General features: G+C 37.1%; 1 protein-coding gene across 4 annotated transcripts in view; it reads right to left on the bottom strand.

Moving 5' to 3' along the window:
- Nucleotides 1-22,185, bottom strand: part of LOC129240873 (sodium/hydrogen exchanger 9B2) — a 239,695-nt gene that overhangs the window by 32,109 nt on the left and 185,401 nt on the right. For all 4 annotated transcript variants that reach the window (XM_054876932.1, XM_054876924.1, XM_054876942.1 and 1 more), the window contains 3 exons: nucleotides 21,834-22,009; nucleotides 21,635-21,744; nucleotides 4,429-4,626 (listed from right to left, as the gene is read on the bottom strand). In XM_054876932.1, the coding sequence (XP_054732907.1) occupies nucleotides 4,429-4,626; nucleotides 21,635-21,744; nucleotides 21,834-22,009 (484 nt within the window). The remainder of the gene's footprint in view (nucleotides 1-4,428; nucleotides 4,627-21,634; nucleotides 21,745-21,833; nucleotides 22,010-22,185) is intronic.

Below are 22,185 nucleotides of genomic sequence, written 5' to 3'. Positions count from 1 at the left end.
CAAAAGCAAAAATTTTGCATTTTCGAAAGAGTTATAACAGAGAGAATAAATCTGGGATTGACGGACTTTTTTTCAATGAGCCTACATTCACTTTCGTGGATGAAGTGTCCATAGGAGGCTTAGCAATGCGCAGTACCAGATTTCTGAGTATTGCTAAAAAGCGAGCTAGTATTCGCTTAGTCATCGTTCCACAACCGAACCACTCGCTTCGCTTCTTTCTCTAGGTTATAAAAGGCAGAACTAACAGTTCACCTCGGCATACGCCAGCAAATGTATCCTCTTATAGAAAATTGTGCCTCAGCGATTAAGTTCTGCTGCTCGCTCAATCCTCTCCAACATCAGGTTAAAGAAGTCACACGACAGCGAGTTACTATGTCTGAAACCTCGTCTGGCATCAAACGGCTAGGAGAAGTTCTTCTCAAATCTAATGATGCTGCTGGTATGGCTCAACGTTATTTGGGATAGCCGTATTAGTTTTGAGGGGATACCCATTCCAGACATCACGGCTTATAGGCAACTTCTTTTCGTGCTGTTGAACTGTCCAACTCGAAGAAATCAAAATACTTCGAAGACGAAATGGTAGTTCAGAAAATAATATATCAGCAAACCGATACTAACTTGCAAAATATAAAATTAGAATAAATTTTCCTGAACTCCACAAACACCAAAGTGCGAGGGAGAAATGATAGATATAATATTTCGAGGTAAGAGCAATGTAAGATAGTAATAAGAGGTTTTAGTGAAGAGCTTTTAAAGACGTTCGCAACGACTTCAATAATGATTTTCGGTTCTAGTCCTTAAACTGTTATCATCATTATTGTATCATAATGCACTGCGATGATATGGTGTGCTTTGCTTGATTGGCACTTATATCCGTTATGCGATATTTGGCCGAGCTCCTCCTCAGGTGTGTGGTGTGCGTCTTGACGATGTTCCACAAAACGGGGCCTACAGTTTCTAACCGACTCGGAACGGCAGATATTTTTTTTTATAATATTAAGAACATCTTCATGCCAAAAATACGCTCGGAGGTTGTTTTCCTTAGCCTCCCAAGAAAAAAACTATGAAAAAACTTCTTCTAACGTTTGATGTTTCACGCTATAAAATTTGAGCTCGCGCACTATAAATGGTAGCCACACGATAATCCATTCAGCTATGGTCGTTTGATTGCGAGCCCATAATTGATGACTTCTGATGAATTCGATTGTCGGCTACATATCAATAATAGATTTAGAGGCTCAGCACTCACGAGTCTTGGAGTGTTCGAGCATTCATGTTGTAGGAGCTGGAGTTTTCAGAGAATGAGCTCTTCGTCATCAAGTTCGCAAAAACAACAGACACTGAAATAATAACCAACACTAGAAAGTCGCCTTTAATATCGTGAGAGAGTTTGTAAGCCTTCCCTATTCAAGTTCAGGAGCCTATTCGATGAGAAGGATGAACTGTTTAGTGTGCCTCTGCCTTTCTTCCTATGGCTGAGGTGAGGTTCAAAATGCCTTCGCACTGTTTTTTTTTTGTAGGGTTGTTTTTTGTCGGGACAACTAGCAAGTGCAGCACTCAGGCACAGTTAAGTCCATTGTACTGCTCTCGGATTCCCTTTTAGTTGTCTTTAAATCTACCCGACCTCCGAAGAAATTTCAGTAGACTCTGTGGTGCCAAGTAGCCAATGTGGTCGCTTCTTAACACATCAGTGCCAAAGACCTCAAACCTGATTCGAGCGAAGGGTAGGCAGATGCACAGAAAGTGGTCCACCTTCTCATCCTCCTCTCCACATGCTTGGCAGAGTGCACTGTCTGAGATGCTTACCTTTCCCAAGTGCTTCGCCCATAGAAAGTGGCCCGTCATCAGTTCAACAAGCTGTCTGCAGTCCCTTCTGTTTAATGACCAGAGGATTTCCGACAGTCGGTCGGACATTACAGGTAACATCAGTTTAGTCTATATGCAGCCTCTCTTCGCATGCCAAGCTCGCTTGTGGATTGTAGTAACCCATTTGTAACCGTAACCGGACAAAAAAGTTGGTCTCAGAGCACATCCTAGCTAAGGAGTCAGAGGTCTCGTTACCCACGATACTCATGTGCCCCGGAACTCATGTTAGCATCAGGCTATTATATCTACGTATATAGTTCTGCATGGATTTACAGCAATCGTCTACCCCTGATGTGGTTGGGGGGCCGTCTAAGGCCATGAGCCCAGCTCGGCACTCGCTGCAGACACCTTCGCCTTCACACTTACAGCGATCATCGTTTGGTGGTGTAGCCACTCAAACAATCCTTCCTGTCCTTCTGGGGAGACATCCTTCACGGGACTACTTTCTGCCTCACTTCGGGAGGGCCTAGAAAAACATCCAGAAAGGACCAATTCTATTCACCCACGTCTGAGTCCACCGTATTTGTAGCCAGTTTTCTTGTGTCTTTGTATATGAGTTTTCGCTTAGTTGCACTGTGACGAGGTCTTTTTTCCCCCCGAAGGACGTCTTCGATGTATCCTTTTACCGCGTTTCAGCTGTCCTCGCGTCCGAGCATTTTGCGGATTATGTTGCTCGACGCGATGTCGCTCATATGCTTCCTCAGAGCATCTCTTTTCGCGAACCATCTATCACAGCTAAAGAACGTGTGTTCAACTTCATCGCCTGGTTCCTATTGTAGGAATCAGCTTCGCCGTCCATCTGCCACTCGATTCGGTGTCCCACCGGATTTGCCACCGCTGCATTGCTTGGCATTTCCGTTCCGAAGTGCTAGCGGTGGCGTGTTTCTTCTTGTAGTCCCACGCATCTATTCATTCCCGGGCCAAGAGGTCGATGGATATCTCCCCGCTGAACACAGTCTTGAGTATAGTAAAGCATCCCTCAACGAATGTGGATGTTTTTGTGTGAGAAGCCATTTTACTGGGCCTGCTCTCAAAAGTCATTCGACCAGATCCACATTGAAAATTGGTATCATAAAAGTATGTGTGAAAAATGTTGTCCACCTCAATTCACTCCATCCACTATTAGCTATTTTTGAGGCACAGTCTACAATTTTACGTTGAGTTCCCGTTTTTCTTATTAATAATTTAATTATTCTTTAATTAGCTTCGAAGGCTTTCTAATTAAATGAGTTAGGAGATATGAGAACATCATAAGATGTCGACAAGACAAGACAAAGCGGGCTGTTCTAGCGCTTTTAAGGCGTGTTTTGAAGTTGGAGTAAAACCTACATCTGAAAATGTAAGCTTAAACTCATGGCGTTCGTTGTGATAGCACACTCAAATTCTAAGCTTTGTACCCATATACGCCCGACTAAAATTACAGTGAGGCATGCCGAAGAATCAGTTAGGCCCGAATTAGGCAGACCTTACTGAGGCACACCTCACTATTACCTTACCAGGCCCACGTTTGGCAAGGCAAAGATTGGCATGCCAGAACAATACCAAATTTGGTTGTGGTGACGAAAATCTGTGGCAGTGTCTCACTTAGGCATAAATTGGAATCCCTAACTGATTTGTAGAAGGGCATCCAGAGTATTACCGAAGTTCGGTTTTTCGAAACTGCGCTTAATGAGGCAGATGTGTGGCGATACCTTTCGGGACTTGGGCCTAGTTTGGCTGCCTTATGAGGCGCAAATTTGGAATGCGGTCTGCCTTATTTGCGCCTAATCACCGCCTTACCAAAATTTCTAGTTGGGCGGGTATATTTTTTGTGGCGCTGAAATATTCAGTCTCATTGTTGCTGCCTTATCATTTAGCGCGCTGCTGAGCTCCAATATAAAAAACTTTGAGATCAAAAACCTCCAAAAAATCTGTTTACAACTGAATACTTAACCACATAGCAGGTCAAAGTCAATACATCTGTGGATATTCTTCACAATTGACTCTGTAAAATAAGGAAAAAGTCCTTGCTTACTTTTACGACACCTACTAAAGTAGCAAATCCGCTTACAATCACCGTATCTAATAGGAAAGGCAGTTCGACATTCTCGAAAAAAATCATGCATTTGACAGGCAGCAGGGGGCAAAAACTTAAACTTCATACAGTCGTATGTTTACGCATACAGATGCATCCAAGCCAATATGTCAAATGCCAAATTCAGTTGCAGCAAAAACAAGCCCAGTTGTCATTTCACAAAATCCCTTTTCCAAATGGACGCGCTCGCATGTGCACACAGACACGCATATTCTTGCTATGTAAAAAAAAAACACAACAAAAACATACACAAATAAAATTGGCTTAAAAAAATCACTGCTCGGCCGAAAAACCCTTCATTTTGCTTAACTAAAAGTCGTCTGTATGAACGGCAAGAAATGAAAGTGTGACTGTAAGCCAGGAGTAGCAGAGCAGCTTTGTATATGCGAATTTTTTGTCTATTAAAATTCTCCTAAACTACTCGCATACAAATGCATTTGTACGTTTGTATCATCGTTAATTCGGCAGTGTCCTAACAAAAAACTTACGATTTCATTATCCAACTGACTTTGACGTTGCTGGGCAGTGAGTTGCCGTTGCTGGCGCTTCCAACCGATGCCGGCAAAAAATGCGATTGTCATGCAGCCAAGTGCGCCAGCTGAGGGATAACCAATGGCACGACTGCCCATCACCGATATGGTGCCGCCCAAGATGGTCAAAACAAAGCGCAAGCCATTGAGGTAGAGCTGAAAGTAAAAGCAGAATAGAAAAATAGTAAATAGGTGACGCAATAGAACAAAAGGAATATGGAAAATGGCAATATTTTAAAAATGCTAAACCTCTCAAGAAAGCAGAAATAACAGCGAATTCAGATATACATAAAATACTTTCAGAAAAAGAGTTAACCGGTTGGTGTGATTCCGTTAAAATATAAGCGAAATGCAAGTGGTATTACGATTTTTATATGAATACCTTAAAGGATTTCGATAGAAATGAAAAGGCAGGCCGAAAGCTGCAAATCAGTTGCCGTATGGAAGAAGTTGCCCATGAAAATAGGAAGCCTTACCCAACGTTGCGAAGGATCTTAAAAACTAATTTAGCGCGATTTCATGTCAAGTGATCCAAATGTTTTGGAACAATGGCGTCAATTCTTTCAAAAATGGTTTATTTGTAGGCTTGAGCATAATAAGAAGTTCTCCCAGCGGGTTAGTGTGCTGGAATTTGCCAGCATTAACGGATTCCTGTGTTCGCTGTTGTAGCAGCATAAACATTTCCCATGCATGTACGGGAATGCTGTTGGAGTTGCAGTCCTTAGTCGGATATAAGTCCGAGTCGTTTCGGCAACGTAGAACCAAACGTCGTAAGAGACGACTTAAATCCACCCGTCAGCCTGTTGGTTATGAGAATTAGCTCAGCGCTAACAAGCTGAGTGAAAAAGATACAGCAACATATTAATGGAAATTGGAACACTGTCATCATTGCACTAAAATTTATTGAGAAAATTGGTCTCAGAGAAATATCCTCAATTAATGAAGTCAACACAGTAAGTCTTTCAAGTCGTAATACTGAATTCCCTTATTTAGGTGGCGCAAAATTAATTACCCAATTTTATTTCTGCATAAGTCTTTTTACTAAATACAAAAAAAAAATAATAAAAATTTTCATATTTATTGAAAACTTGTGTATGGAGTTTTTAAAGTCAAATATTTCTCACGGTTTCAAACTCTTTAACAAGGATTTTTTTTACTTAATTTAACTTACTAACTTTTTTTCGCCAACAATTTTTTTATGTTTTTCAAAATTTTTAAGAAATTTTCTTTTCGTCATTTTTGGAAAACACATATTATTTTTTTTTTTTTTTGGCTAACAAAATTTTTCACGGAAAAATTAACACTTAAAAAATGTTTTGGCAGAAAAATTTGCTTAAAAAAAACTTTTTTGGCAGTAAAAAAAATTCAGATTTAAAGAAAATTTGTGCATAGAGTGTTTTTCCGACTCTTTTTAAGATGTTTAAAAATTTTTTGGATGGTTTAGGATAACTTTAAGAATTTTTTTTTTTCAAAATTTAAGAAAAACAATTTTTTGATAATTTTTGAAAAAAAAAATAATTTTCACATTTACTAAAAATTTGTGTATAGGGTTTTTTAAAGTGAAATATTTCCAACGGCTTTTGACATTTTTACAAGTTTTTTAGTACTTAATTTAACCTATAAATTTCTTGACAAAAAAATTTTTTTTTTAACTTTTAAGAAATTTTTTTTCGTAATTTTTGAAAACAAAACAATTTTTTTTAGGCCAACATACTTTTGGAACAATTTGGCAGAAAAATTTAGCTTTAAACAAAATTTTTTTGGTAGAAAAAATTAACTTAAAAAAATTTTGTTTTGCCAGAAAAAATTTACTTTAAAAAACATTTTTTTTGGCTGGCAAATTTAAGTTTGTTGTTCAACACTTTACAGAGATTTTTTTCGTAATTTTTGGAAATAAAATTGTTTTGAAATTTATTGCAAATTTGTGTATAGAGTTTTTTAAAGCGAAATATCTACGATTGTTTTTAAAATTTTTACAACATTTTTCTTAATATTTTTAGGATAACATAAAAAGTTCTTTGGCAGAAAAAATGTACTTTAAATTTTTTCTTTTTGCAGTTTTTTTCCAAACTTGTTAAGAAATTTCTTTCGTAAATTTTGGAGAAAAAACTTATTTTGAAATTTATTGAAAACTTGTGTATGAAATTTTTAAAACTAAATATCTTTAACATTTTTACAACATTTGTTTAATTTTTTTAGGGTAAAATAAAATTTTTTTCCGCCAAACTTTTTTAATTTTTTCAAAATTTTTCAGAACTTTTTTTTTGTAATTTTTGAAAAAAAGTATATATAGTATACATAACCAAAAATTAAATTTAAAAAATATTGTTCGCAGAAAAAATTTATTTCAAAAAATTTTGTGCCAGAGAAAATTATATTAAAAAAATTTTTTTTACACAAAAAATTCATTTTTTTCAAACTTTTTGAGTAATTTTTTCGCAAATTTGAGAAAACAATTTTTTTTTAATATATTAATTTATTGAAAATTTGTGCGTAGATTTGTTTAAAGCGAAATATATACGACTGTTTTTAACATTTTTTAGGACAACTTACTTTAAAAAAAATCTTGCGAAAAATAATCCTATATACATATCTTTTTTTTAAGACATTTTTTCCTAATGTATGGAAAAGATTGATTTTTATTTTTTTAGACACTATTGTCAGTTGGCTCTGTAAGTTTCGTAATGCAAGTTTTGAGTTACCTAAAATTAAATTAAAAACAATTTTTTTTGATATTTAAAAAAATTTGATATTAAAAAAAAAGTTGGATGTTTTTTAAATAAAAACTCTTTTTCTTATAAAAATATTATATTAAACTACATAACGTTGTTTAAAGTGCAAAACCTCCTAACTGACATTTATGCCAACCATTCAGTTTTGTCTCCCGCAGCTCCTGCCGCAAGCCTCCATTCATTTACAAAAGTTATTTTAGAAAATTGTCTGAAATGGGTTTATTTTATAAAGAAAAGAACCGTTTTCAAATGAAGCAGTTCTTAGACTGACTCACTTACGAGGTTTTGTACTTAAAATTTAGATTACCTTTTCTGGTTTTTTTTTTTTGTAATTTTCATTAATTTTTTATAAAAAAGCGAGTAGAGTTTCAATAAATATCACATAAGTCAAAGTTTCCAACTTTATTCAAAATTTATATGAACTCGACAAGTTTTTATCGAAGTTCCAAACTTTTTTCTAATCAAAGCAAACAAAAAAATGCTTTTGGGTACAAGAGTGCGAGTTTGAAATACCTCAAAATCCTCGATGATTTTTTAAATTTTTTTTCCTTTTCGGGAGTTCAGCTAATCTCAGCTACATTTTCCTTATATGTAGAAAAGGCGTAAAACCAGCATTACTGTACTTATACTATTGCTTATTGTAGTACATAATATTTTTAACTGGGAAACAAATATATAAAAAAAACCATGAGAGAAGAAAATAATTAAAAATCAACGATAATTGTCAGCCACTTCAAACTTTCACTTTGTATACTAAAATGTAATGGGCTATAAAACTAGTTACCGAAACTTCTTGTAAATTCTGAATAAATAATTTTAAGCTTTGATGGTAATTTGATGTGTATGAGAATTAAAAAAAAAATGCATGAAAATTAACCAAAACATATGCTAGGAAAATAGTTAGAACTGGATGAAATGTTGAGACACTATAGTTTTTTCGCGGCCGACCTGTATATAAGACCATTCTTTTTTCAACTTTGAAAAAAGTGGAAGCACTTACTTGCATTTTATATATTCTTCAGAGTAGTAATTAGTTTCTATCCTAATGAATTTTGAAATTGTTGCCAATTAATTCATACTACAAATCCTAAAATTAAACAGAGTTTATACTTTTCACGAAACCCCACCTAAAATCATAAAGCAACCATTTGAGTTAATATCATAAATTTTGTAACCAACCAGATCTTTCGTACGTTGACTCCAAGATTCTTCACTCTTTTGCAGATTATTTTAAGAGCTTTGCCATCACAAATCGCTGGAATTTAATTTAATTTACAAATGCAACTCCTCGCTCTGATCTCTTCTACTTCACAAAATGCATATTTCAAACAAATCAAATAGTAAATCATTCACTTTGTGGTTGCAAATAAAATGAGCACAGTTGTTTGTGCGTGTGTAGCTTTACGCTGCAGTTAAAAGCAAAACGAGCCACCATCTAGCTCATGAGCAGATATGTATTGTATTTGAACGCGGAAGTCATACTAGTTCCAGAGTGACTAGATTTGTATTAGTTGCAAAATTGCCAATTAGCGGTGTATGCAAAACAAATATTTTTCTATTAACTAGGAAAGTTGCAAATACTAAAAGCGTCCGAAATGAGGATTAGCTGAATATAAGTATTAAAGAAGTTCACCAGCTGTGTAGTGAAGTCTGGAAATATAAATAAAAATTGCTTCGAAGATGGTTTCCGTGCCATAAAACGAATCAAGCGAAAGGTTAACTAAATGATTCTTAGTATATCAAATCATATGTATATATAATGGCATATTAATAGTAATTTAATTTAAATTATAATTTAATAAATGTGTACCTTTTTAATATAAAATCATACTGATTCGAACAAAAAATTTAACAATAAGAAGTTTTGCGCAACCTTTTGCGCCATAATACCAGATGTTGAGACCTTATTTTATGAAATTTTTTATAAAGTTCTCTAACTAGTCCAAGCCTAGTTACTTTCCATACCAACTGGACCACTATTTTTAATTTTTTTATCATGAAATTTAAATTTAAATTTAATAAAATAAGTCATTTTTGATTATAAAATCCTATTGAGTCAAACAAAAAATTTAGACATAAGAACAAATTTATGCAATCTTTGAAGTCATAATAAAACATATTTGAACTTTAATTTATACATTTTTTTACGGACTTTTCCTACTAGTCCAAAACTAGTTATTTTCGAAAGACATTGAACCAATATTTTTAATTTTTTAAATTTTTTTTATTTTAAATTTAAATTTAATAAAATAAGTCGTTTTTTAATATAAAATACTATTGAGCGAACAAAAAATTTATAGTAAGAAAAAAATTTAAAAATAAGAAAAAGTTTTGTGTAACCTTTTAAGCCATAACACCAAATTTTGAGACGTTATTTCATGCATTTTTTTATTAACTTCTCTAACTAGTCCAAGACTAGTTATTTTCGATACAAACTGGACCACTACTTTTAATTTTTTATCATGAAACTTAAATATAAATTTGATAAAATAAGTCGTTTTTTAATATAAAAACATGTAGAGTCGAACAAAAAAATTAAAAGCAAGAGCAAATTTTAATTGGCATTTCTTAACATAAAAGCATGTTGACTCAAAAAAAAAATTAAAGCAAGGAAAATTGTTGTGTAATACTTTAAATTATAATAAAAAATGTATAAACTTTAATTACATAATTTCTAATAACTTTTCCAACTAGTCCAAAACTAGTTACTGTCGACACAAATAGGCCCACAATTTTTTTATTTTATTTTTGTTATTAAACAGTTCACTAACTGTAAAATAATGATACAGAGGCTGTCAAGTTTTTCAACTAATATAAAACTGATGCATGGACTTAATATGTTAGCTAGTATAATACCAATGCAGAGCCAGACAACTGACCGTGGGAAGTAGCCATATTAAAAATACCAGTTACAAACATCGAAAAACCACTCACTCAGAAGACAAACCACTCTAACTGCAAAGCAAACTGGTTACCTCAGTACCAAACTAGTACGTTTCGCCCCATAGTTTATGCATACATACATACCGACATTCATATGTATCCACACATATAACCTAGATGAACATGCCGTTGTTTTGAGCGCTTCCTATTGCAGATTTTCCTCTTATATTGTATCCTTTTCATGAATCTCAGGTTTGCGATTTCCCTTCCTGTTTTGTTTGTCATGGCGAAGTTGATTCACCCTTCTAAGAAGCTAAGCATTTTTTCTATCTTTTGTTGTGCTGTTTGTGGCACCAAAAAGGAGATGAAGCAGACCCAACTATGTACTTGTGCAAGGAAACGAGAATACTGAGAAGCGGAGTTGCTGCTGTGTAAATATAAAATAATGTAATATAACCATGTTTTCGGCATTTTTCTTATTAGAAATTGTTTTCTATGCCAAATTTTGAAGCGATTCTTGTAGTTAGTGTTTAACGTGATTATATGACAATTTTTGACAATTTGATATTTTATAAATCGACTAAAGACTCATCTTCTTCATCTTTTTAGACTTAAGAAAAATACAGTCCGGTTTCTAAGGTTCGCCCTCCAGTGACTCCACATGCTTATAGAAGCTCTGAACAAATCTCAGCCTTTTTTAACAACTATTTAACCCTCTATACTAGTAAAATGAAACCTATGTGACGTTAATGGGTCCATATAGAAAAAAAGAAAACTCTTTGTAATCATTCACAATTTTTTTTAAATTTAATAGCTAAATATAAAATTTACTTATAAAACTACAAAATATGGAGTTTTTAGGTTTGTGTTATTTAATCAATGTATCTGATCGTTGTCTCGGGATGAAATTTACACAGCAGTTTTTTGCAGCTAACATATTTGTTGCTAGTAATATTTTGTGCTTTTGGATTGATTTGGCCAAATGAAGCACCTTCCCTGTTTAAAATTTATAGGTTATGGAATTTTTTTCAACAATTTCTGCGGTATTTTGGTAATTTCTTATGACTGTTACCAGAGAGCGTAATTCTGCGCGATATTTCCTAAAAAACAAGTTTAGTTTTTATATTTTTATTTCATTCACATACTTTTAGTTCGGAATTTTTTTTGTTGGTCTTAATTGACATATCCAATGACAGTGGCTTGGTTGTTACTATCAAAGAAGAAAGATGATACATTTTCCGACAGACCAGAATATTTTATTCTCTCGGTCCGTATCATCTGGTTTACGTCTCAATAATTCAATCTCTAAATCGTGAGATTTGGAAAGATATTCTCATATGATGTTGGCTGGTTTAAGTGAGATTCTTCCAGAATCCAACTAGCGTTTCCGCACCATTTTGTTGCCACATCTTCGTTACCAACTTGTTTAATAGTTATTTACAGCAAGACTGTATCCAGTCTGTGCGGTTTACGAACCTTGTTAGGCTGTTGACATCTAAGCCAGACAGCTGTTCCAGACTCTCGAACAGCGGTTTACCCATTCTGTCCTTCCATAGGGTAGGGCATTGGCAGAGGAAATGGAAGATTGTTTCCTTTTTCTTCGGCTGTTTACAACTATGACAGTACGTGTTGTGAGGGATGCCCATTTTGGCGGCTTGTTTTCCCACATACCAAAAGCCAGTTATGACTGCCGTTGGTCTCCAGGCGTTCCGTCGTTTCATGTTTATTAATATTGACGATTGCTTGAAGTTGTAGGTGGGCCATAACGTCCTGCTGATTTTGCATTTCGTCTGGTTTTTCCATCTTCAATCTGCGATTTGGAGGTAGTTTAGGGAAATTGCACTGTTGACTACACGTAAGGGTGTGAATAGCGATTCTGCAAGAGCGTTATTCATGGCAGATCCCCCTCTTGCCAATTCATCCGCTTTTTCATTACCTTCAATGCTCCGATGTCCCGGGACCCAGGTTAAGGTAACTTTATGGTTTTCGCTCAAGGTGGTAAGGCTTGTCCTGCTTTGTTCCACCACTTTAGAGGTTGTTGTAGCCGAACCCAGTGCTTGGCCTGCAGCTTGCCTGCAGCTTGGCTATACGAAAGAATAGCGATCTTGCCCTTAACAGAGGGATCTGCGATTAGTAGCCTACAGTACTTCCGCTTGAAAGACACTGCAAGCATTAGGGAGATGCACAGATCTTTCAATTTTATATACCAGCTCCAACACCACAATCCATTTTACTGCCATCTGTATAGACTGTAGTGTCGAACTTGTTTAGTGAGAATCCCTTATTCCATTCTTGATGATGTTACGGCCTTGTATATCTTTTGCCAGATCAAGTACAACACGACGTCCCTGTTATTTTCCAGGTTTAAAATTTCAATATTTGCCTGTATATTCTTGCAACGGCTAAGTAAAAGTTTGGTAGTTCCACAATACTTATATTTTAATACTGTGTTTTCCAGATTTCGTAGAAATTAGCAACGTTCGTCAAATTATCGGTCACCAATGGTTCCTCTACTGTGGTGCATTCAACATGATTGCACATTTTTTGTATATTACCCTCTGTGCCATGTGACGCATTCAAGTACTCTACATATGTACGAAACATTGACTCCACGTACCGTTTGTATGCCCTTAGAGTCTGCTTTGCCTTCAGAACAGAGTCAAAGGATATCGCGCTCATCATTTGTTAGATGGCTTATGCCCATTCGACCTGATTACACAGGATATGCATGAAGTGAGAACGATGAAGCATAGTCAAGAATAATGCGTTCAATCGGTACACTGAAAAGACATAAATCAATGCTGCGTGAATAGGTTGCAGACACGAGGCGATAGTGGCAGGTGAATCCGCTGCCCAAATCATCCCCAAAATTGAAGCTTGACTTCAGAGAAAGCACTGAGAAGTAGACTTTTACCTCACCTAAATCTTCAGTGGTCATGGCTGGTTTAAAGCGTACCGTTACTGCTTTGGGCATGAAGAAACTCCATACTGCGAGCTGTGAAGTAAGATGCGGAAATTAATCCTTTCGTCTATCTCCGCTTCAGGAGTCAAATGGTTAAGTTGGAAGATAGCCTCGACTGCAGTGTCCCACCCGAGAATCTAGTGCAACTGGTGTTCGGCGAGTCAAGACAAATGCAACAAAGTACAGCGCATGGCTGTCGAAATAATGCAGCAACTCCGGCACAGCGAGCAGGCAAAGCGGAAGACGCGAACACCACGTAAGTACCCTATGATCAACAAGTATCGGGAAGGAGATGTTGACTATTTCCTTCGATTGCCAAGGCGTTATTATTTATCCGTTTTGAAGTGTTTGAGAGATGCTGTTCGTCGGAAATGGTCCGAAATGTGGGCAAACAATTCTTGCATTTTGCATGATGGTAACGCGCCATCGCTCCGAGCTCAAATTGTGTAGGATTATTTGCCCAAACCCCAAGTAAATACCATCGTGTAACCACCGTATTCACCTGATATGGCCCCGTGCAACTTCTTTTTGTTTCCCAAATTGAAGTTACAGTAACAGGTAGATGCAACTTCTACGATGTATTGCATCAGAACAGTAACTGACATTGAGTGTAATGCTCAAGTCACCTCCTGACGAAATACCTCATGGTAGTACGGGTGGGATTGGTACTTTTACGTTCGGAAGGTTTAGTTCGGCTTATAGCCCTACACTGACGGGTTTAAGCATTCGATGCTTCCTCTTCATAAATACCCCCGCTCAGCGATTCTAAACATCGTTTCTCTTTTCTATTAGCTTTCTTGTCAAGCCCTATAATTCGGGAGATATTTTGATATCAGTGCAGACTCGTTGTCAATATAAAAATCTGACGACATTTAGGATCATCCCACAAACTTTGATTGAAATACTCCTGCTAAGAGCAGAAACACAAATTATGATTCAAGGAGAAGGGATAAATGAGTGATCCTATTAATCTTATCAGTGATTTTATCTATTGTACTAAAAATGTCTAAACACAAACTGAGCTGAATGCAATGTGATATCCAGAAAGTTCTTCTTCTTGGTCTGTTCTTCCAAATAAATTGGGGTCATAAAAGCGTCCAAATTTGGAAACTTCATCACCTTCTTCTTGGTAACTCTTCTCTCAAATCAAAGTTTTCTTCAAAACAATGACCACGGACATTCTCGCAGGCCATTGCAGCTTGTGCAGTCATCTGAACACAGCACAGAATTGTGATATATAATATTACTATTATAGCGCGGATCAGGCTCAGACAGCTCGGCCAACTGCAGTCAGAAGAAAGGCACATACGCTCAGCTCAACCCAGCTGTATCTTAAGTTTAATAAGGAATTTGGGTTGGAATGAGGTACTGTGATGAGTAGAGGGCACAAAAGTCTACGAGGTCGAGGCCTTACATTAAATCTATCCATCTACTTAAAGTAAAGTTGATAAGTTCCAAAAAACACGCGTTTGGTGCAGTAGCGTTCTAGTCAACAGAAAAGGTGCGGACTTCAAGGTCGGGTTTTACGATTCCCAGTCCTTTAACGACAATTGGCTTTCTAGAAGTGCGTAATGCATCTTAGACATCAAAATTACGAAACGGAGTCGACGAAACCAGAATTGCACATGTTTTGTTGCTACAGAATTAGGGCCATAAGCACAATTCATATTTTCAGTCGTCTGGCTGCGTTTTCACCTTTGTCTTAGTAGTTTTCTTAGCACTAAATCTTGTTTTTTTTTTTGTTTTTTTAGTTTCCAATTTTATTGCAATCTGGTTTAAACAATAAGCAATTTCTATAACTTAAGCTAATAGGGAGATCTTGAAGAGCGCGAGATAGGTGAAGTCCAAGTTCACCTAAAGAATTTGCTCACCACATGCTCTAGAAATAACATACTAATGTATGAAGTAAGAGCCGTGCCATTTTATTATTATTATTAATTTATTACTATTATTATTTCTTGTTTTTTTATATGATTTGAAGAGGTGTGCCCCGTTTGCGGCGCGGTACGTAGGTGTTTGGCTGAATTATGGCCCTGGCAAGTGCGTTGGGGGGACTCGACAAACGACTGCTATATTTGTCACTAAATCGTTTTATCTCTTCCCGTATTGAAGGTATCCTCGTTTTGTTGCGTATTAGCTCATTGCTAGAGTAAATCGAGTCTCCAGTGATTAATCGCAGTGTCTTTGCCTGAAACCTCTCTATGATTTCAAAGTTCGATTTTGTCGTCGCTCCCCATAGTTGGATGCCGTAAGTCCAAATGAGTTTAATTACGGCTTTGTACAGGAGAAGTTTGTTTTCTAGAGACAGCTCTGAGCTTCTTCCTATAAGCCATTGTAGAGGGGTGAGTTTAAGACCGAGTTGTTTGCGTTTGGTTATTATGTTTTTTTGCCACGTTAAGCGTCTGTCCAGGTGCATACCCAAATATTTAACGTTATCCACTTGTGGAAGCTCCTGATCGAAAAAGGTGGCGGCAGCACATGTTTCTCGTTTCAGTGTAAGGGCAACTTGCGTGGACTTTGTTGGGTTTACCTGTATACGCCATCAATTAAGCCATTCCTGTATATTTTTAATGTTTTCTTGTAGAAAATATGTCGCCAAAAAACTGTTCTGACTAGTAGACATAATAACGGTACCGTCAGCGTAAGTTGTAGACTCAACCAATTGTTGAGAGTGGTAGATCCGCAGTAAATATGTGTATAATATTGGGCCAAGAATACTTCCTTGTGGTACGCCTGCAGATATTGGGGCTAAGTCCGTGATTTCATCACCTACTTTGATTCTGAAGTACCTTTCATTGAGATAGGAGTGTAACACCTCATACTAACTGTGCGGTAATGTTTTTTTTTTTTCAATTTATACAGTAAACCTGGGTGCAAAACTTTATCGAATGCCTCTGATACATCGAGGAAAGCCGCAGTGCACAATTTATTTTCTTCTACAGCTTTTCGTATGGTGTTATAGACTCGGTGAACTTGTTCCGTTTTTGCGTGCTCTTGGCGGAAGCCCAAGTGATGATCGGGTATTAATTTGTTTTCTATTAGTATTGGCTTAAGTCGCGCTACTATAATTTTTTCAAAAACCTGTGATAGGATTGGGAGAAGACTTATTGGTCTGTAAGAAGTAACAGCTTCTAGTGGCTTACCACGATTGGAGATAAGGATAATATCCGCAATTTTGAATTGTTTTGGAACATAACTGGTCTTTTTTTAGTACTAAATATGTTTTAGGATTAAATCTTTTCTTAGTACTTAAACTTGTCTTGGCACAAATATTTTCTTAGTACTGACTCTTTTCATAGCACTGTCTTTTTTAGCACTAACTCTTTTTTTAGTACTAAATATTTTCTTAGTACTGACTCTTTTCATAGTCTTTGTTTGGACTAAATATTTTTTAGTACTAAATCTTTTTTAGTACTAAATTTTTTCTTAGTACTGACTCTTTTCATAGCACTGTCTTTTTTTAGCACTAACTCTTTTTTAGTACAAAATATTTTCTTAGTTTTGGCTTTTTTCGTAGTCTTTTTTTGGACTAAATATTTTTTAGTAGTAATTTTTTCTTAATACCAAATTTTTTCTTAGCATTAATTTTGTCTTAGTACTAAATATTTTCTTAGTACGGTTTTTTATCTTAGCACTAAGTTTTTCTTAGTACTAAATAGTTTTTAGTACTAAATTTTTTCTTAGTACTGACTATTTTCATAGCACTGTCTTTTTTAGCACTAACTCTTTTTTAGTACTAAATATTTTCTTCGTACTGACTCTTTTCATAGCACTAAGTCTTTTTTTAGCACTAAGTCTTTTTTACTACTAAATGTTTTCTTAGTACTAACTCTTTTCTTAGTACTAAATCTTTTCTTAATACTAAATCTTTTCTTAGTATTAAATCCTATGACGCCAGCTCAAGTAACTCGATCGCATTTTTATATGACGCGAGAATTTAATTACCATTTGAAGCGGATTTCCATATGGTTTTCACACTTTTTTCAAGTGCTGCTTTAAATTTGTGAACTCTGGCGCCTCTATAGTTAAAATATGAGTTTTGAGCGTGAAAAAAAACTGCAAAACAGCACAACGGTGCCAAGTGGATAAAATTGAAATAAATATACTGAAGAATGGAAACGTTGCAAAATTTCTGGAAGAAATGCACAAAAAATGAAAGAAAAATACAATAAAATATTGTGTCGAACGTGAAAGTTCGACTATATCTGCCACCTAAACTCCGAAAATAAAATATATGTAAATTATTTATTAGCGCGCATTTCAATTGCAGCATCATCCAGAATTTTGCGTTTCAATTCTCCCATTACGCTATAAAATCCCATTTCCATACAGAAAAAAACGTGATAAGAAAGGAAATCTTAATTTCACTGCCCCAAAAAGATTCACTCTCATTATAATCGTCCTTGGAAACTTTCTTGTTCTCGCCATATCACTTAATTTCCTATTATCCTTTCTGCAGGCTGCGTAAAAATATATTTTTATTAACGCTTCTCCTCTTCTTACTCATTGTGTGCGTGCGTGCGTGTGTGTGTGTGTGACAAGTACATATGCATTATGCGGTACTTATACCGAAATTGTCAAAAATGAGAAAGCAAAAAAGGGAGGGAGCAGTGGGAATATGAAAAGGCGTTGATCGCGTTTCTCACGCTGCGTCCTTTAGCCACTGCCGCCGTCAATTTCGACGAGGTTTGCGTTAAAATTACAACTTTGCATTATAATAGAAATCACTGGCAGTAGTGCATACTAACTTTGTGCCATTGCGGAGCACACAAAATTCAAAAAACAAAAAAAATACAACAACAAGGTTGCACGCACACACAGGAAAACAGCAACGAATCGCTTTGCTGCGGTGGTATTTTGTGGGAAAAGTTGGTGTGTGTGTGTGTGTAAAATACATGCAGGCTATAAAGATATTATGTTTATAACTTCACAGTATGAAGTTTTTTGCAGCAATCCTTTGCACGATTTTTTCCAATGTTTGAGAAGTAAGCTGAAACAGGGTGGTTAAATAAAAATTTTCTGGAGCACTTTGTGCGATTATTTTTTAATATTTAAGAAGTAAATGGATATTGATTCAGTAAAAATTAAATAAATTTTTATACTCTCTAACAAAATGGTGCGGAAGCGCTAGTTGCGTTCTGGATGAATCGCCACTCTAACCAACCAATTTTATACTCCCTATGATGGCTCGAAGATCTTGATTACGCTGACGATATTTGTCTTATGACTCAGACTTTTGCAGACATGTCAAAAAACTAACCTTGGTACCACATACTGTCGCAGAAGTAGGCCTAAAGCTAAACATTGCCAAAACAAAGGTGATGCCTTAACCACACGCAAAAATTCCAAATCAGTAACGCTGAGCTCGAAGACGGAGTCCACGACTGATATTTGGGAGACGTCGAGAACCGTATAAAATATGCGAAGCAAGCTTTCAGTGCTCTAAATGCTACGTGGGGCTCCACGATTATCACACGGCGCACAAAAATAAAAACATTTAATTTCAACGTGAAGTCCGCATTTATCAATCTGGAACCTTGCAGCCTCTAACCTCCAAACGCTACAAGTTTTCACCATTCGTTGTCTCCGCAAAATATTGAAAATTTTCTGGTCCGACATGATCTCAAAAACTGAACTGTGGAATCATCCAGACACCAATGCGCCTGAAAATCCTGAAAACGAAATGAGGCTGGCTCGGGCAAGTGTTATGAAGAGACCAAACCGACATCAACCGCAGTACAATCTACTGGAATCCTCAAGGCAACCGTCATAGAGGCAGACCAGCACTGGCCTGGAGGAGAAATCTGGAAGCGGACGTATTCAAAAGCTAAAAAACCTGGAGCGAAATCAAGAAGTTGGTGCATGACAGAGGAAAATGGAAGAGCCTTGACGCTGCTGTTTGCTCCCCGCGGAGCCATAGGACCATATATATCTAAGTATATATATGAAAGCTCAAGAACTTTTGAAACAAAACAATGTTGACATGAAAAATATAAAATCCTAATTTAATGTTTAAAAAATTGAAACGAATCCACATTATTTCCTTTTTTAAAATAATACAAGGAAATTAAATATTTGGGAGTAATCCTCGATAGTAAACTCCTCTGAAAATCACACGTTGAAACAAAGACATCCAAAGCCCTGACAGCCTTTAGGCATTGCAAGGGTGTTTTTGGAAAAAGGTTGGGTCTTTCTCCTATCAAGATCCTATGGATCTACACGGCTGTGATAAGATCTAATACATATCCATCAGTGGTCTGGATGAGTACACTCTCTCTCGCGGCAGTCAGGAGGACCTTAACGAGACTAAAACGCACTGTGGCCATCTGTTGCACCGGAGCTTTTCCGACTACTTCAGGCCAGGCATTAGGTGCTCTGATTGGTTTACTTACTTGAAAAGAGATACAGTGTAGTGCTACCAGAGGCTCAGTTGTGGGAAGACTCAGAAAATGAGCCCGGCAAACACTGTTCTCGCATGGCTCTAGGACCGAGCACGTGGAATCCAGCAGGACAAAACTGCACTTTGCTCTTGGCATGCATGCATCTGTGTTTCAAGCGGAGGTATATGCTGTTCAAGAAGCGCGGAATTTTGTTGTGGAAAACAGATGGAGAGGCAGATATATATGTATCTGCAGCGACAGTCAAGCTGCCATGGCCATACATAGCCCCCCAACCACTTCAAAGGTAGTCGAGTCCTGTAAATCCAGGCTAAACTATGTCGTTAACATTTACGAGATCTCTGACTCTTTAGCCAGAATGGGCTCTGAGGCCAACTTTTTTGGGCCGGACCCCCTTCTGCCACTCCCTTCTGCAGCCATCAAAGCAACGGTTAGAAAACGGGTTACTCTAACCCACAAGCGACCTTGGCAGGCTGAGAGAGGATGCAGATGGACAAAACTGATATTACCTGTCATGTCCGACCGACTATCGCTGTTCCTTCTGTCACTTAGCAGACGGAACACGGACCACTTTCTATGGGCAAAGCACATGGAAAAAGGTAGGCATCTCAGACAGTGCACTCTGCCCAGCATGTGGAGAGGAAGATGAGACGGCGGACCATTTTCTGTGCGTCTGCCCAGCCTTCGCTCGAATCAGGCTTGAGGTCTTTGGCGCTGATGTGTTAAGAAGTGACCACCTTGGCTCCTTGGCACCACAAGATGTACTCAGATTTCTTCGGATGTCGGGTAGATTTAAAGAATATTAAAAGGGAATCCGAGTGCAGTAAAATGGGGAGGAATTTCGCCTGATTTCCAAAAATACTGCATTTCCTTCAAAGTGGCATAGGATGCCCTGTAGGTAGATAGGTAGGTGAAATGGTTGAAGTGCCAGTCTGGCACTCCGCAAGTAGCACTAAAGCGCCGTTTTGACACCATTTTCAAACCTCCAAAAGGCAGATATCAACAGCCAACCAGAGCTGTTGATATAACAGAGAAGATTGATGGGACTTAGGTTAGCGCACTGCCCCAGGCTGTCGATGAAAGGAGCGCCCAGTGACCTTAGTCTTCTAGCTGCCAAACCCGGACATTTACAGAGAAAATGCTCTACAGTATCCTTCTCTGAAATACCCTGTATTAGTGCCAACATTCTATCCACACATTTACAACATTAAGCCGAGCATGCCACAAAGCAGCCAGAGCAGTAGTAGCGGCAGTAGCGGCGGCCGCAGCAGCAATTACAACTACAGCAATAAAGCGATGCCAAAATCGGTGCCGGCGCTGAATGACTTGAGTGCTAAAATGCTACCTACTGTGAAGAATAAAGTAATAATAAGGCGTGTATTGCTAAAACTGCGGTACTTGAGCGGTGCTATGTGCGAGCGGCATGGCGTGGCAACGTTTGATTATGTGCGCCATTAACGGTGCAACTTGCAGCAAATGGCGTGGCGGACAAATGGGTTCGCGTTGCTATGAAACAAAATAAAAACCAAAAAAAAAAAAAAAAGATGTGTGATGTACTTGACGATTGGGGAGTGATGTGGGGAAGAAGGATAACAATGTAGGTGATACGCTGCGTACTCTGACGGCAGAGCTCAGGTTATTGCGGGGGACAGGAAGTGGTGTGTCGCCAAAGCGCAATTGTGGCGACGAAGATTACAGCTGCAGCTCGTTTGTGATGCGTTTTATGGACTATAAAATGCAGTAATTTTGAGATACTACAGTGACCTCGACGCGATGCAAGGAGCGCATGTGAGTGCGTATGTGTGTAAAAAATAATAGCGCTAGTTGTAGACGAGCATGAACGTGCATGTGTGTGCTCGAACGCGCCAAAATGTATGCTAAAATATTTTCAAATAATCTTTTCACTCTATCTTTGTTACTCAATTCACTAGCGCTATTTATAAAATAATAAAAAGAAAATTTAATGAAAGAAAAAAATTAATATTAAAAATTAAAAAATTATAAATAAACATTTTTTCCCCCCTGCGCGTGGGATCACATCTTCTCGCTTTTATTTTTCACGATTACTGCGCTTAAATACTTTTCAATATTCACTAATTCTTTTCTCCTCTCTGCTAATTACGTGGCATTTTCTTCTATTAGCACTTTTATTCCTACCAAGAATATATTTACTAGTAAATACCACCTACCGTCTTTGTGGATGGCAAAATGGTCAGCATCAGTCCATAAACATAGCCAAATACAATCCCAATGCCGATGCCGATGGGTCCCTGCAGTATTTGCTGCGTCAACGATTTATCTATAAATAGCCATTAGCACAGCTTATTAAACTCAATTTTACACTGCAAAGCGCTATGTAAGTATAATTAATGCCAACCATTTACTCACCCGTCGAAAAGATGACGCTCATAATGACGCCAAAGAGAAAAATGGCGACGACGTCATTGCAGCTGGTCATGGCGTATATTAATGTGTGTATGCCGCTATTCAGGCCCAGCCGCTCCTCCTTCAACTTCAGCATCACAGTGACGACGACATTCGGAGAGACGGCGGTGACGACAAGTCTGTAATGGCAGAGATTAAAAGAAAATTCTATGTAATTTTATGTCATTAATGAGTGAGCGAGTTGTGCTGCGTAGTTTGTGATGCATTAAATTTAGTTTAGACTTGTAAAAAAGTTACTTTAAGTTTGTATTTTTCTAAGTTGGAAAATGTTTAAAGTTCGCGCGAAATTAGCAAA

This window comes from Anastrepha obliqua, chromosome 1, assembly GCF_027943255.1.
Source record: "Anastrepha obliqua isolate idAnaObli1 chromosome 1, idAnaObli1_1.0, whole genome shotgun sequence".
Lineage (NCBI taxonomy): Eukaryota > Metazoa > Arthropoda > Insecta > Diptera > Tephritidae > Anastrepha > Anastrepha obliqua.
This window is presented reverse-complemented; position numbering and strand designations above follow the sequence as displayed.